General features: G+C 55.7%; 9 protein-coding genes across 9 annotated transcripts; 5 read left to right on the top strand and 4 right to left on the bottom strand.

Moving 5' to 3' along the window:
* Positions 1 to 53: 53 nt before the first annotated feature.
* On the bottom strand, positions 54 to 1,292 carry MVES1_002139 (uncharacterized protein; the record flags this gene model as incomplete). The annotated part of the gene is made up of 2 exons (XM_056206971.1): positions 54 to 1,202; positions 1,287 to 1,292. 2 exons carry the CDS (start codon positions 1,290 to 1,292, stop codon positions 54 to 56), a joined length of 1,155 nt encoding a protein of 384 aa, XP_056062946.1.
* Positions 1,293 to 1,474: 182 nt separating this feature from the next.
* Positions 1,475 to 2,588, bottom strand: MVES1_002138 (uncharacterized protein; the record flags this gene model as incomplete). Its single annotated transcript, XM_056206970.1, has 2 exons — positions 1,475 to 2,325; positions 2,390 to 2,588. The coding sequence occupies 2 exons, from the start codon at positions 2,586 to 2,588 to the stop codon at positions 1,475 to 1,477; spliced, it is 1,050 nt and encodes a 349-aa protein (XP_056062945.1).
* Positions 2,589 to 3,395: 807 nt separating this feature from the next.
* On the top strand, positions 3,396 to 4,071 carry rpb3 (RNA polymerase II subunit 3; the record flags this gene model as incomplete). Its single annotated transcript, XM_056206969.1, has 3 exons — positions 3,396 to 3,575; positions 3,656 to 3,910; positions 3,937 to 4,071. The coding sequence occupies 3 exons, from the start codon at positions 3,396 to 3,398 to the stop codon at positions 4,069 to 4,071; spliced, it is 570 nt and encodes a 189-aa protein (XP_056062944.1).
* A 63-nt stretch (positions 4,072 to 4,134) lies between these two features.
* MVES1_002136 (uncharacterized protein) lies at positions 4,135 to 5,504 on the top strand (the record flags this gene model as incomplete). Its single annotated transcript, XM_056206968.1, has 3 exons — positions 4,135 to 5,238; positions 5,270 to 5,339; positions 5,368 to 5,504. 3 exons carry the CDS (start codon positions 4,135 to 4,137, stop codon positions 5,502 to 5,504), a joined length of 1,311 nt encoding a protein of 436 aa, XP_056062943.1.
* Positions 5,505 to 5,597: 93 nt separating this feature from the next.
* On the top strand, positions 5,598 to 6,575 carry MVES1_002135 (uncharacterized protein; the record flags this gene model as incomplete). Its single annotated transcript, XM_056206967.1, has 1 exon — positions 5,598 to 6,575. One exon carries the CDS (start codon positions 5,598 to 5,600, stop codon positions 6,573 to 6,575), a length of 978 nt encoding a protein of 325 aa, XP_056062942.1.
* A 44-nt stretch (positions 6,576 to 6,619) lies between these two features.
* MVES1_002134 (uncharacterized protein) lies at positions 6,620 to 7,892 on the bottom strand (the record flags this gene model as incomplete). The annotated part of the gene is made up of 2 exons (XM_056206966.1): positions 6,620 to 7,677; positions 7,706 to 7,892. 2 exons carry the CDS (start codon positions 7,890 to 7,892, stop codon positions 6,620 to 6,622), a joined length of 1,245 nt encoding a protein of 414 aa, XP_056062941.1.
* Positions 7,893 to 8,052: 160 nt separating this feature from the next.
* Positions 8,053 to 9,489, bottom strand: RVB1 (RuvB ATP-dependent DNA helicase pontin; the record flags this gene model as incomplete). The annotated part of the gene is made up of 1 exon (XM_056206965.1): positions 8,053 to 9,489. One exon carries the CDS (start codon positions 9,487 to 9,489, stop codon positions 8,053 to 8,055), a length of 1,437 nt encoding a protein of 478 aa, XP_056062940.1.
* A 116-nt stretch (positions 9,490 to 9,605) lies between these two features.
* MVES1_002132 (IMP dehydrogenase) lies at positions 9,606 to 11,413 on the top strand (the record flags this gene model as incomplete). The annotated part of the gene is made up of 2 exons (XM_056206964.1): positions 9,606 to 10,077; positions 10,227 to 11,413. The coding sequence occupies 2 exons, from the start codon at positions 9,606 to 9,608 to the stop codon at positions 11,411 to 11,413; spliced, it is 1,659 nt and encodes a 552-aa protein (XP_056062939.1).
* An 80-nt stretch (positions 11,414 to 11,493) lies between these two features.
* Positions 11,494 to 12,939, top strand: MVES1_002131 (uncharacterized protein; the record flags this gene model as incomplete). The annotated part of the gene is made up of 1 exon (XM_056206963.1): positions 11,494 to 12,939. One exon carries the CDS (start codon positions 11,494 to 11,496, stop codon positions 12,937 to 12,939), a length of 1,446 nt encoding a protein of 481 aa, XP_056062938.1.
* Positions 12,940 to 13,064: the final 125 nt, after the last annotated feature.

Raw genomic sequence — 13,064 nt, 5'->3', positions numbered from 1 at the left:
TACTGTTTGAAGCGACGGCCGCTGTGGCCACGTGTATTATTATTGTCGAGCTATTAGTCGCGCTTTGGCTCTCCTTCTATGGACGTGCGCCACCATTGCCGCATGCATAGATACTCGTCCAAGTCATCTGACTCGTCGGGCTTGCAGAGGCATTTGCCCGTGTCGTGGAACAAGCGCTTGTTTGCAGGGCAGTGCGTGGCGCCGGGGTGAAAGTACCCGATATCCTCAAAGTGGTGCAGCTCTGAGCGATTCAAGAAGAGAGATGCAGCAATGCTGTGCACAGGCGCATCACCCCATCGCTCATAGAAGAAACCGCCGTCTTTATCGAGAAATTCAAAATAGTCGCGGTACGCCTTGCCGCGGAAGAAGTTGAGGTCGGCAATTTCAAAGTTGCTCCAAAAGTGGCACAGGTTGTAGTCCTGGTCAAAACTGCCATCAGGGCCATCGTCGGTGATGAACCAGCGCGCATCATCCTTGGCAATATATTCCGGATGGTCCGCAATGAAATCGCGGGTTTTTGGCCAGAGTGTGGGAATCGTCTCCTCAAACTCCTGGATGGTGATAGTGAACCCATACTTTTTGTTATTCAGATACATGAAAAGGAAAGGGTCGTAGTCAATATCGCAATATAGCCTGGTCTCCGGCTCCACACGCCAATAGTAGTCAAGGTTCTGGGTGAGCGGATGATCATAAAAGAATCCACTGTTGAAGCGGCACATGTGGCGGTAGGACTCAGAGCCGCCATAAATCACATCGTTTTCTTCCAGCATCTCGCGCTGCGCAGCCGCATGCACCTGGTCGATGTGGTCGGGATAGCTCCAGTGCTCCTTGGGAATCACACCAAACTCTACCTTGGCACGCGTCCATCGCTTGATCTCATTTTTAAAGTCGTCATCGAACGGCTCATTGTTCAAAAAGATCCATGGATAACCAAATTTGCGGTTAAACCTGTCTTCCACCGCACGCATTGTCTCACGCAAGTCGTCCGCATCGCTGTTCCTCGCAAGGACAAGGAACGCCGCACGAGCGCGCGGAAGCTTATTTACTTCTGCCGGATAAAATGTCGGAGGGTAGAGGTTCCCATCAAATCCAACGTGCGCATACTTGCGTACATCCTCCAACGTATGTAATCCATCCATAAACGTTTTCGCGGGCACGCGGTGTGCGCCGCTCGCGCTGAGTTTGGCGTCGTGCTGGCCTGCCTGCGATGAAAAGGACGACAAATGCGAGCGTAGCTGCTCACTACCCCAAGACGATAAAGACATGTATGTAGATATAAGAAGCACCGACATGGATCCAATCAGTGCCAGAAGCAGGTTCTGTGGCCTCAGCAATGCTCTACCCAGCATCCCGGATGTCTGGGCGTGTCAGCGAGCACAAGTCCGGATGATCGCTACCTCCACATAGCGTACTCACGGTGTCGCGTGGCCAATGGAGGTGTGGTATCAAATTGTAAAAAGTCGCTACGGTAGCATTACGCAGCATCAGGCTTCCCTTCTATCGAGGTGCGCCACCACTGCCACTGGCAGAAAAAATCGCCAAGATCAGCCGAGTCCTCTGGATTACAAAGACACTTGCCCGTTTCGTGGAACTTCGAGACGCTGGCGGGGCAATGTGTCCACGGCGGATGATGGTAGCCAATGTCTTCAAAGTGATGTATTTCCGATCGGTTCAAGAAGAGTGATGCGGCGATACTGTGCACAGGCGCATCACCCCATCGCTCATAAAAGAAGCCGCCATTATGATCGAGGAAATCAAAGTAGCTAGTGTACACTTTGCTGCGCCAGAACCGCAAATCGGCGATTTCAAAGTTGCTCCAAAAGTGGCACATGTTGTACTCCTGGTCCATGCCTTTTTTGGGATCGTCGGCAATAAAATGCAGTGCGTTATCCTTTGCGAGTGATTCAGGATGCTGTTTAACAAACTCGCGCGTTACATTCCAGAGGGTGGGAATCGTGAGCGGATACTCGTGCATCGAGATGGTAAAACCGTACTTGATGTTGTTCAACTCCATAAACAAAAACGGATCGTAGTCAATGTCGCAAAGCAATTTGATTCCTGGCTCAACGCGCCAGTAGTAGTCGAGGTCCTGGGTGAGGGGGTGGTGGAAAAAGAAGCCGCTGTTGAACCGGCACATGTGCCGGTAGGATTCAGAGAACCCATAGATGATCCGCTGCTCAGTCATGATTCTGCGCGTATCGGCGGCTTTGTCCTGATCAATAAAGTCAGGATAGCTCCAGTGCTCTTTGGGAATGAGGCCAAAGCGCGTCTCGGAGCGCGTCATTTTCTTGACCCCCGCTTTAAATTCCTCATTGAACGGCTCGTCTAGAATTAGTGCATCGTCATCGGTGCGTACTGTTCAGAAAGATCCATGGGTAGCCAAATTTACGATTGAACCTGTCCTCGACATCGCGCATGCTACTGCGCATCTCCTCCAAATCGCCATTGCGCACCAAAACGACAAACCCCGCCTTGGCGCGCGGCATGGTATTTATCTCGGTAGGGTAAAACGTGGGTGGGTAAAGCCGACCATCAAAGCCTTTCACCGCGTGCTGCCGAATATTGTCCATCGTTTGCAATTCCTCCATAAACGAGGCGCACGTTACATTCACAGGCCCGGGCGTCACAGCCACAGTGCCATTTTTGCGCAACGCCACGGATTTAAGGGCATCCAAGTGTGCCCTGAGCTGCTCACTACCGTGGGACGAGAGTGAAAAATATGTAGACAAAAAAAGAATGGCCATGCCTACTACCATCAGGTACAGCAGCCGCTGCGGGCGGCGCAACACTTGCTCAAGCATCGTTGCGAAACAGGCGCGCGTGGTGCCGGTTTTTATTTGCTTATATAATGCATTGCTTTTCTGCGCCAAGTCGTCTCTCTGAGCGACGACGCACGTCGCGATGACTGCAGTCAATGGTGTATATGGGAGAGACGTGGCACCAATACGCGCACCCGATGGGCTTGTAGCACAGGCTCATGCGCCGAATTTCATTATCCGCGAGCTGAACGATGAGCACGCGGACTTCATACTGGAAAATGTGGACATGAGGTAGGCCGGTGACAGTGGCTAACGACGAGTTACGCAAACTCGCTGCGTCGCACATTGATTGCGGATGTGCCGACAGTGGGTGAGTATTTGTGCAACTGCACCACTTACACCAGCGATCGATATGGTGGAAATAATGGTTAACACGACCGTGCTGCCAGATGAGTTCTTCGCGCATCGTCTTGGCATGGTGCCGCTGCTTAGCATGGACGCGGCCAAAGTCTTGGTTGATCAGCGTGTACGTACTTCACTTATCTCATCTCGCAGGACTGTGTGTGTGAAGATGGCTGCGACCGGTGCAGTGTAGAACTCACCTTGGATGCGCTGTGCACCAGCGACCGGGGCTCGATGTATGTGACGTCTAAGGACTTGATACGGAGCAACACCATTGATAACCCTTACTCTGACGAGGCGATGTATGGCCCTATCGCGCCACGCCATCCCGATTTCGGCAAGCCCGCAGGACAAGGTATGTCGCGTGAATTGTGTCTCACTGCAGACGACCCCAACAAGCCTGATATCCTGCTAGTCCAGATGCGCAAAGGGCAGCATATCAAAGCCCGATGTATCGCTCGCAAGGTGTGTAATTTATAACGTACTTATACCAGGGTTTCGCAAAAGAACACGCGAAATGGTCGCCTGTATCTGCGATCGGGTTCGAATACGACCCGCACAATGCACTGCGCCACACCACGCTTTGGTACGAGCACGATCCAAAGAAAGAATGGCCGGAGAGCAAAAATGCGCGCGAGGAGGAACTGCCGCTTGAAGGCGCGCCGTTCGATCCCAACCGCAAGGCGAATCGGTTTTACTTTGACGTAGAGTCAGTCGGTAATTTGCACCCTGCCGAAATTGTGGAGACGGTACGTTCTAGCGACGCTGACAGCAGGGCCTCTCTCTAATGGAGTACCGCACAGCACAGATTGTGCAGGAGCTCGGAATGCTCTACCAGCCTATGGGTGCACCAGAAGGTGGCGCCTACGACGCCTTGGGCGCGCCCGCTGGGGCCGAAACGTACGCATAAACTATTTAGTCATCATCCCCGGCCACGGTTACGCGTTATCGCTCACTTGCTTTTCCCGCAGCGATGGGCCTCTTCCATGAGCCCCTCTCTGCGGAGGGGATGGCGGAGATCATTAGCCTTCAAAAGATGGCAGATCGAGTGCCGTGCGAGTCATTTGTAAATATAGCGTCGCAACCTGGCTACTCGCCAGAGCTTGCGCCGACGTATTTTCCCCCCGGCACGGGCCGGAGTCGGGTACTACAGTTCTATACACAGCTGCTTGCGCCGAACAAGCCGCGCAATCTTTCGCACTTGCGCCGGTTTGAACTGGATTTCTACGTGCCAGACGCGACGTTGCGCCTGAATTTATGGAGCGACGTGACAAAGCGATCACAGAAAATTGGTGCGTCGGGAGGAATGCTTATCCTAGATATTGTATCGCCCCTCACCATCTACTTTAGCGACGGGATGTATGGTAAAATGGAACGCTCGATTCGCGCGCACCTTGGCGATATGAAGGAGTACATGGTTGATCCTCACCAAATGCCGCCCAGCCCTTCCGTGTCATTCCAATCCAAAATGCCGGACCCCGTCACTCCGCGCTACACGACCCATGTCGTGGAGTCCCAACGTATGCTGCAGATTACCGCGTTTGAAAACGGATGGCAGTGCCAGCGTGTTGGCATGTTCCGGTGCTTACTCACGCCGTATACGCGCGTCGAGTATGCGCCGGCGCCGCCGGGCATGGAGGGCAACGAGGATGGCAATATTCCGCAACTAGTAACGCAACTGCGCTTGCAGTACATGTGCTTTACGACGCTTGCCCAGTCACTGTTTGTGCCGATGCCATGGCGGCGCTTCAACTTGGGCGCTGTCGATATCCCCAAGGACGTGATCGAGGAGATTATTGCATACGGCTTTAAGCGCGAGGCGAAACGCAAACGCGCAGAAAAGCGCGCGGATAAAGGCGCTTTAGTAGAAAAGCGCGTCCGCACGGACCAGACCCAGCAGGAGTCGGGGACACCGCAGGAGCCACTTGAAGCGCCAGAGCTTTTGGCGAAAAAGGAGTCTGAGGACGAAGAGGACTTGCCAATATTGGACCAGTGCTTTCGTATGAACTCGCACAGTAACGAGCGCTTGGCAATAAATGAATGGGGCATGCCAAACTCGCTTATGTATGTCATGCACGTACGTATTGCCAAACCTTCACTGACCGCAGCTGCTTGACAGCATGTCCCAGATGTCGGAGCTGATTGACGTGCATTGCGAGACGGGCGTGCCGCCACTGCGTACGTTGCTTGTGCATGCTGACCAAAGAAATCTTGCACAACTTTGACAACGAACGCCAGCACGAGCTGCGTGCATCCTCCTCGCGAGATCCATTTGTGGCCCCCGACTTGACTGCCCCGCTCACAAGCCAAACCCTATTTGGCGTGTCCAAGAAACAATCGTAGCGTGTATTGTATGTAGCCTTACTGTATTCTATGTCTCGCGATTGTCACGTGGAAGGGAAGGGTCGTTTGCATCGACTGGCGCATCATGCCCTCATGACCAGCGAGGAGAGCAAGGCAAGCGGTCTCTATGTGTGCCAGGACGAGGCTGTGGCTGCGGCTGCGCCGTACGTGAGCTCTGGTTACGTTTCGCGCCGTCCAAGCACTTGGCGTGACTGGTTTGCGGTCGGCCCGCTTGATTTTCGACAATATTTTTATCTTATCGCCATGCATGGTTTTGGGTGTATGGTCCTCAGCGGTGCGGCGAACTTCGGTGTCGCGTGTGCCATGTACCGTACAGATAATGGACACAAAATCACAGTTTGGGCGTTCAAAGATAATACCATTGCCGGTGATATGGGCGTCACTATAATCATCCAACAGCTCATCACAACAATCATTTCCACAGCCATGACACACTTTGATTTGCGTCATGGAATGAAGCCGCTCCGTCGTCCATGGCCTCCGATGATGCATTTTCCATCCAACCCAACGCCGAACGGATCGTGGCTGGGGACCAAAATGCCATCGGTCGTGCGCGAAAAAGGACTTGCGCCGTTGTACATGGGCAATGCGGAAGGCAAGTCGCGCTTTGTCGCCATTATTCTTTGGTTCCTGCGTGCAACCAGCACAGGTAGCGAGCGCAATGTGTTTTACCAGCGCGGCATCACATTTCGCCAGCGCATCGAGCGGCTGGCATGGACTGCGCTCCAGGGTCTTTGGCTCGCTGTGCTCTCTTTCTGGTGGTATTGGCCAATAGCAATTGCAATCGTCGCGCCCATTTTTGAGCACAAGGATATGCGGGGATCGTGGGCACCGCCGCTCATCAAGCTCATTTTCGGCGGCGTCTTGGGCCTGCTCACTAATCCATATATTGCGCTCGCGAGCCTTGGCGCAGAGTCAAGTGTGCGGCGCGTCTATCCAAACGCGCCAGGACTACCGGGTGAGGAGCAGGAGGAAGACGTCACTACGCAGCTCTTTTCCTCAACACCGACCGAACCACATGTCCTTCAAGAAGTGAAAACGGGACAGTAATTGCTCATAGATGTACCTACAATTCGCTTCTTACGTTTACACATCTATTCGTTCTGCTCCTGCTGAATCTCGCGGCTGACGCGCCGCACGGCCTTAAGGAATGCGCCGAGATTCTCGGGGTCTACACCAGGCGTGATACCATGACCCAAGTTGCAGATATACGCGCCTTGCCCGCCAAAGCCACCTACTTTCGCGCGCAGCATCCGCTCGACACGCGCCTCAATCACAGATGGATGTGCGTACAAGATCGCGGGATCCATGTTACCTTGCAGCGCAATAGTGTGCCCTGTTTCTTTGCCTCCAGCAGCCTTGGAAAACTTGGTGCTGCTGAGCTGCGTGGATGCGACGGCGCTGCGCGCGACGATAGGCTCAATCGACTGGTCGAGACCAACAACATCGTATCCACTGCGCAGTATCTCGGAAAGCGAATGGGATAACGCGCCTTTGGCAAACACAATCATGGGGGGCACTATGGCCGACTTGCAAGCAAGCGTGTCGCGGACCTCGACAGCGATGGCGCGTAAGTACGGAAGCGCAAATGTGCGGAAATCGTGCGGAGTAAGCTCACCGGCCCATGAGTCAAAGACCTGGAGAAGCTGCGCGCCAGCATACACTTGTGCAACAAGAAACTTTGCACAGGTGGACGCGATGCGGTCCAGCAATACCCTGCTATCTTCAGGGTGGTTGAAAAGCCACTGCTTTGCCTTCTCCCAGCTACGCGATCCGCCACCCTCAATCATATATGCCATCAGAGTCCAAGGCGCGCCACAGAACCCGATCAAAGGTACGCGGCCTCTGAGTTTCTTGCGTGTGAGCGTAATGGCCTGCATCACGTAGCCGAGGTCCTTGTCGACATCCACTTTTTTCAAGCGGTCCAAGTCTTTTGGTGTGTCGAGCGGAGAAAGAAATGTCGGGCCTTTTCCAGGCACCATTTCCACCTCCATTCCCATCGCTTGGGGAATCACAAGGATGTCGGAAAAGATGATTGCAGCATCCAGCAGGCCCTCATAGCGCAAAATCGGCTGCAGTGTAATCTCAGATGCGATCTCGGGATCACGGCAGCACTCAAAAAACTCGTGCTTCTCGCGGATCTTGCGGAATTCTGCGGTGAGGAGTGTCGGGATACGTACCTGGAAGATAGCGTCCAGCTTGGCGCATCACCCAGACGGGAGTCCGCTCCGTCTTTTCACCACGCGCAGCGCGCAAAATAAGGTCATTGCGCAGTTCAGTGGGAGAGTCGCTATTGCCTGTCTTTTTCGAGGGCTGCTTCGTGGTAAAGCTTTGCAATTGTGCGAGGCCTGGGATCTTGGGGGCCATGGTGTGGAGAAGACAGTCTGGCCGACCGGCACGTGATAGTGTATGAAGGCTGGGAGGCAGAGAGACAAGGCAAAAGCTAGCAGCGTATTTTTCTCAAGACTGACTATTACGTTGCGCCCGAAAAAGATGCAGATGCAAACTATGAGGCTCCGAAAACGCATTATGCGACGTCCATCAATGTTCCGTCCGAACCACTTGGTGCACTGCCCAGCATGCCGGACTGGAGATTGCGCGCAGACTCACGCGCATCCAAAAACAAACTGTTTGCCTGCTCGACATCCTGGACAGTGATTTCCGACCGTCCCAAGACGCTAGCCAGCACCGATGCAGGTGCCAGTATCTGAAGAGCAAATCGGAGCGACGTGCGAGCCCCAAGCTCGGTGAGTTTTGTGAGCGCATCGTCTGCGACGACAATGCCCTCAATTCCGGTCCGGATACGAATCACGCCCTGTATCTCGTCTTGCGAGTACGGCAGTGTGCGTACAATCATGCACCGATCCAGCAAGTCCAGCGGAATGCCATGCGGCGCAGTGACCCCTGCGCCGTCAAACTCGGTGCCGCGCACAGTCGACTGACCACGGTTCGTCGCAAGAATCACATGGGGACTGATGGTCGACTCCAGCGCGCGGTTCAGGTAGGTGAAACACTCGATGTCCAGCATGTGGACCTCGTCGATAAACAGTACACCGGGCACAAGCTCGGCAATGCCCTGCTGAATGTATTTGTCCACAACCTTGTTAATCTCAGCACGGAGCTTGTCGGTAATTTCGGTGCGCCTGCCCTTTACAAGCTGGCCAACCACACTCATAATATCCTGCCCACCCTGTGGCTTCGCATTCGCCATATCCAAGTCGTGCAGTGTCACGTCTTGCACAACCTCTTTTCGCTTCTGCACATCGCCCTTGGGCAGCGGGACGTACTCGTCCGCTTCGAGGTCGAATTCCGTTGCGTACGCATCGGAGCGGCCGACACGCTTGACGGCGCCCGTGTTGGCCTCGATGTATATCACATCGCCAACACTCACGCGCTCTTTAAGAATACTCTCGTAGATGCTGGGGTCAAGGCGCAGTTGCTTGGTGCCTTTAACAGTCTTGAGCGCAATCACCACGTGTACAATCGTTTTGCCGTAGCCAGAAAGGGGATTCTCGGCCTCTGTGGGAGTGAGCTCTGTGAGCTCGCCTTCGTATACTTCCTTGGTCTCGCGCACGCGCAAACCAATCGCACGGCGAAAGTTTTCCATCAGCACCTCGGTCTTCTTCACCTCGGTGCTGTACACTTCCGAGCCAACCATGGGGCAGAACGGCACCTTGTGCCCAAGCTCATGCGCCATACCAAGTGCAAGCGCAGTCTTTCCCGTACCCGGACCACCCGCAAGCAGCAGTGCACGCCCCGCAAATTTTCGCTGGCGGATCAAATCGAGCACAAGACCACACGCCTCGCGCGCAGATTTTTGACCGACAAACCCGCGGGCCAGTTCAATGGCAACACCATGCTCATCCAAACCAAGGCCTTTAATGTGTGAATGCGTCGCAATGCGTGCATCGCGTGCAGCAGTGGACGCAAGAGGCACTGCGCTTTGACTAGCTCCGCTGGCCATGGCCGCCATCGTCGACGAGCAGGCCCGGCGCGCGCTCGACACCCTTCTTCACGTGGCACCACGTGCCGTACTTTTTTTCTGCGCAGCACGGCGTTTGCAGCGTGGCGTGAAGCGCGATGGCGAAAGTGCACAGTGCTAAAGTACTCCCGCCCTCTGCAGCGGCAGCTGAGCTAAAGACGTACAAGCATGGCGATGGTCTCGCGTTGAATGAGCTCATCGATTCGCGCAATCATGGTGGCCTTACGTACAACGACTTTCTCGTTCTTCCCGGTTTTATCGATTTCCCGGCGTCGGGGGTCGATTTGCGCACGCGTGTGACGCGCAATGTGGTGCTCAACGCGCCATTTATATCGAGTCCTATGGATACTGTGACTGAGGTGGAAATGGCCGTCTCGATTGCATTGATGGGCGGTATGGGTGTCATTCACAACAACATGTCGCCGGCCGAGCAGGCCGCGATGGTGCGCAAGGTCAAGATGTTTGAGAATGGCTTCATTGTCGATCCCCTTGTTCTTAGTCCGAACGAGACGGTAGGCGATGTGCTGGAAATTAAGGATCGTCTTGGGTTTGCAGGCATCCCCATCACCGGTACGTATACGAAGCGGGGCGATGATGAGAAAACGTAACTGCTGTAACCTTCGTTCTGCGTAGGCGGTGCCTTAGACTTGGTACCGCAGTGCAGATCATTTTACCTATGTCCACTGAGCCCCGCACATGCATAAACAGACTGACAATAGAAAACGGCGCGCTGAAGAGCAAGCTTGTCGGGATTGTCACTGCGCGCGACATTCAATTCCGCGATCCCTGCACGAGCCTCGCAGATGTAATGACACGCGACCTTGTCACTGCGCCGATGGGCATTACGCTCGAAGAGGCCAACCGCATTTTGCGCGACAGCAAGAAAGGCAAGCTTCCCATCATTGACCACGCCGGCAACCTCGTCTCTCTCCTCGCGCGTTCGGACTTGCTCAAAAACCAGGACTACCCGCTTGCTTCCAAGCTGCCGGAAAGCAAGCAACTGTACTGTGCGGCTGCAATCGGTACGCGCCTCCACGACCGCGACCGTCTTGATCTCTTGATGGAGGCAGGCTTGGACGTGGTCGTGCTGGACTCGTCGCAAGGCAACTCGGTCTACCAAGTGGACATGATTCGCTGGATCAAGTCGAAATACCCGAAACTTGAGGTGATTGCGGGCAATGTTGTCACGCGCGAGCAAGCAGCTACGCTGATCGAGGCTGGCGCCGACGCGCTCCGTATCGGCATGGGCTCCGGCTCGATCTGTATCACGCAGGAGGTCATGGCCGTGGGCCGTCCGCAGGGCACTGCGGTGTATGCAGTTGCAGAGTTTGCGCGCAAGTTTGGCGTGCCTGTGATTGCCGATGGCGGTATCCAAAACGTGGGCCACATTGCGAAAGCGCTCTGCCTCGGCGCGAGTGCCGTGATGATGGGCGGCCTGCTTGCCGGCACGACAGAGAGTCCCGGCGAGTACTTCTACCGCGAGGGCCAACGTCTCAAAGGCTACCGCGGTATGGGCTCGATCGAGGCGATGGAGCACCAAAAACGCAAGCAGTTCCACGGCGCAACGGGCCGTGCAGCGGCGAAGGTCGACCAACTCGCCATTGAGGTTGGCTCCGAAAATGCTGCGACGCAGCGCTATTTCTCCGAGAGCGATGCCGTCAAGGTCGCGCAAGGTGTCAGCGGTGCGGTCCAGGACAAGGGCAGTGTAAAAAAGTTTGTTCCCTACTTGTACACGGGCATGCAGCACTCGCTCCAGGATATGGGCGTGCAGAGCGTTGATACATTGCGCGACGCAGCCGAGAACGGTACGCTCCGCTTTGAGCTGCGCACCGCCAGTGCCCAGCTCGAGGGCGGTGTGCACGGCCTGTCGCACTACGAAAAGCGCCTCTTTTCCTCGAATACGTAGCGCGTAGCATAGTTCCTAATCTTACTTCCCATGCGCTTAAATCCTTCCCGACCAGCCGGCGCAGCCGCCGAGCCGCGACGATGGAAAAGCGTGCAGAAGAACGCGGGGCTGATGATGGACGTCAGCCAAAAAAGATCAAGACGGAGCATGTAGCAGACGAGGTTGAGAATGTGAGCGGGATGGGCGAGAGCAGTGATGCGACGCTTGGCGCGGTAGCGTCACCACACGTGTCGTCAACACCGCCGTCTGCGCCTGCACAGCTTCCAGCGGCGCAGGATGCGCGCAGTGCGCTCGGCACAATGTCGCCGGGTATGAGCAACTTGGATCGCCTAGCAAATATTGCGGCGCAAACACAGCGTACCGATGGTGCGAATGTGAACCCGTTGCTGCACACGCCCACGAATCCAAACCTCCCTCTCTCGCTGCAGCGCCTGCAAGCTGTGCGCAGTGCACACGGATCGCCGATGCAAGGCACGCCATCCGGGAGCAATCCCGGTCTGGCGCAGCCCAGCATGGCGTCCTCCTACGATAACCTCATGGACGTGATGGGCTTTTCCGGCGTGGACCTCCGCGCGGAGGAAGTCATGATTCAGCAGTCCAGCTCGCTCTGGGAAGACGCGAGCCAGTCGGCAGCGGCAGTATTGAACGGTGCCGGGTCTGGGCAGGGCCTCTATTTGAACATATACCCACTTTCCAGTATGGTGCACCGCATTGCACGGCAGTACGGACTCAAAGTCGACGCTGCGACGCTCGACTATCTTAGTATTGCGACCCGCATGCGGTTCCGCAACTTGGTCGAGTCGATGGTGCGTTCATCGCGCCATCGCACCAACTCGTCGCACCAAAGGAAACCGGTAAAAGACGCGAATGGAAACCCCGCGTACCACGAAGTGCTCCTTTCCAACCCCGCCAAGCAGCTCGCTGCGATTGAAAAGGCAGATCGAATCGACGAAGGGAATTGGCGCAGGCTGCGCCTCGAGCGCGAAGAGGCCGAGGCCGCCGCACAAGAAGCGGCCATTGCGGGCGAGGAAAATGGCACCCCGCGCAACGATGCACGCAAGTCTAAGCGACCCAGCACCTCGGGGCGTAATTTGTCCGAGGACGTGCGCAAGAAACTCGCAGATAGCACGGCGATGCGGCACCTGGGCGCGAATAGCATCACGTCCAAGTACGCGTGGCTTCAGTCGCCGGGCATGCGCACGTCGGGGCCGAAATCCGTGCGGGAGAAGGAGGCGGGCGCGGAAAAGAGTACCGCGACGCCGAGCAGCAACTTGCCGAAACCGAAATTCGCGCCGCAGCAATCGACGCGTCTCGCACCGAGTCATGTGCATGCAGGCGCATGGTCCGACGTCGCTGCTCGTCAAGCGGCACAACGCGAGCACGAGCGGATGGCCAAGGCGCGTGTGACGCTACTGGATGCGCTCGCTGCGTTGGAGCGCGAGCAGGCGGGCGGCGCTGGCCGTGGCTCGGGAAGTCGGGCATTGTACCGAGCGCGTGCCTGGGGCAAAGGCCGCGGATCGTATTGATAGTACGAATAAAAGTGGTGGTTTTATACAGTGGGAGGAAAAGCAGCGCGTAGCGCACCCCAAGTGGCTGCTGGACTCGAGCTGCAGCGCCGGTGGAGACGGTTGGAGGCAAGTTGGCCACTGCC

This window comes from Malassezia vespertilionis, chromosome 4, assembly GCF_029542925.1.
Source record: "Malassezia vespertilionis chromosome 4, complete sequence".
Taxonomy (NCBI): Eukaryota; Fungi; Basidiomycota; class Malasseziomycetes; order Malasseziales; family Malasseziaceae; genus Malassezia; species Malassezia vespertilionis.
The sequence above is the reverse complement of the archived record's forward strand: the minus strand, read 5'-3'. Positions and strand labels throughout refer to the sequence as shown.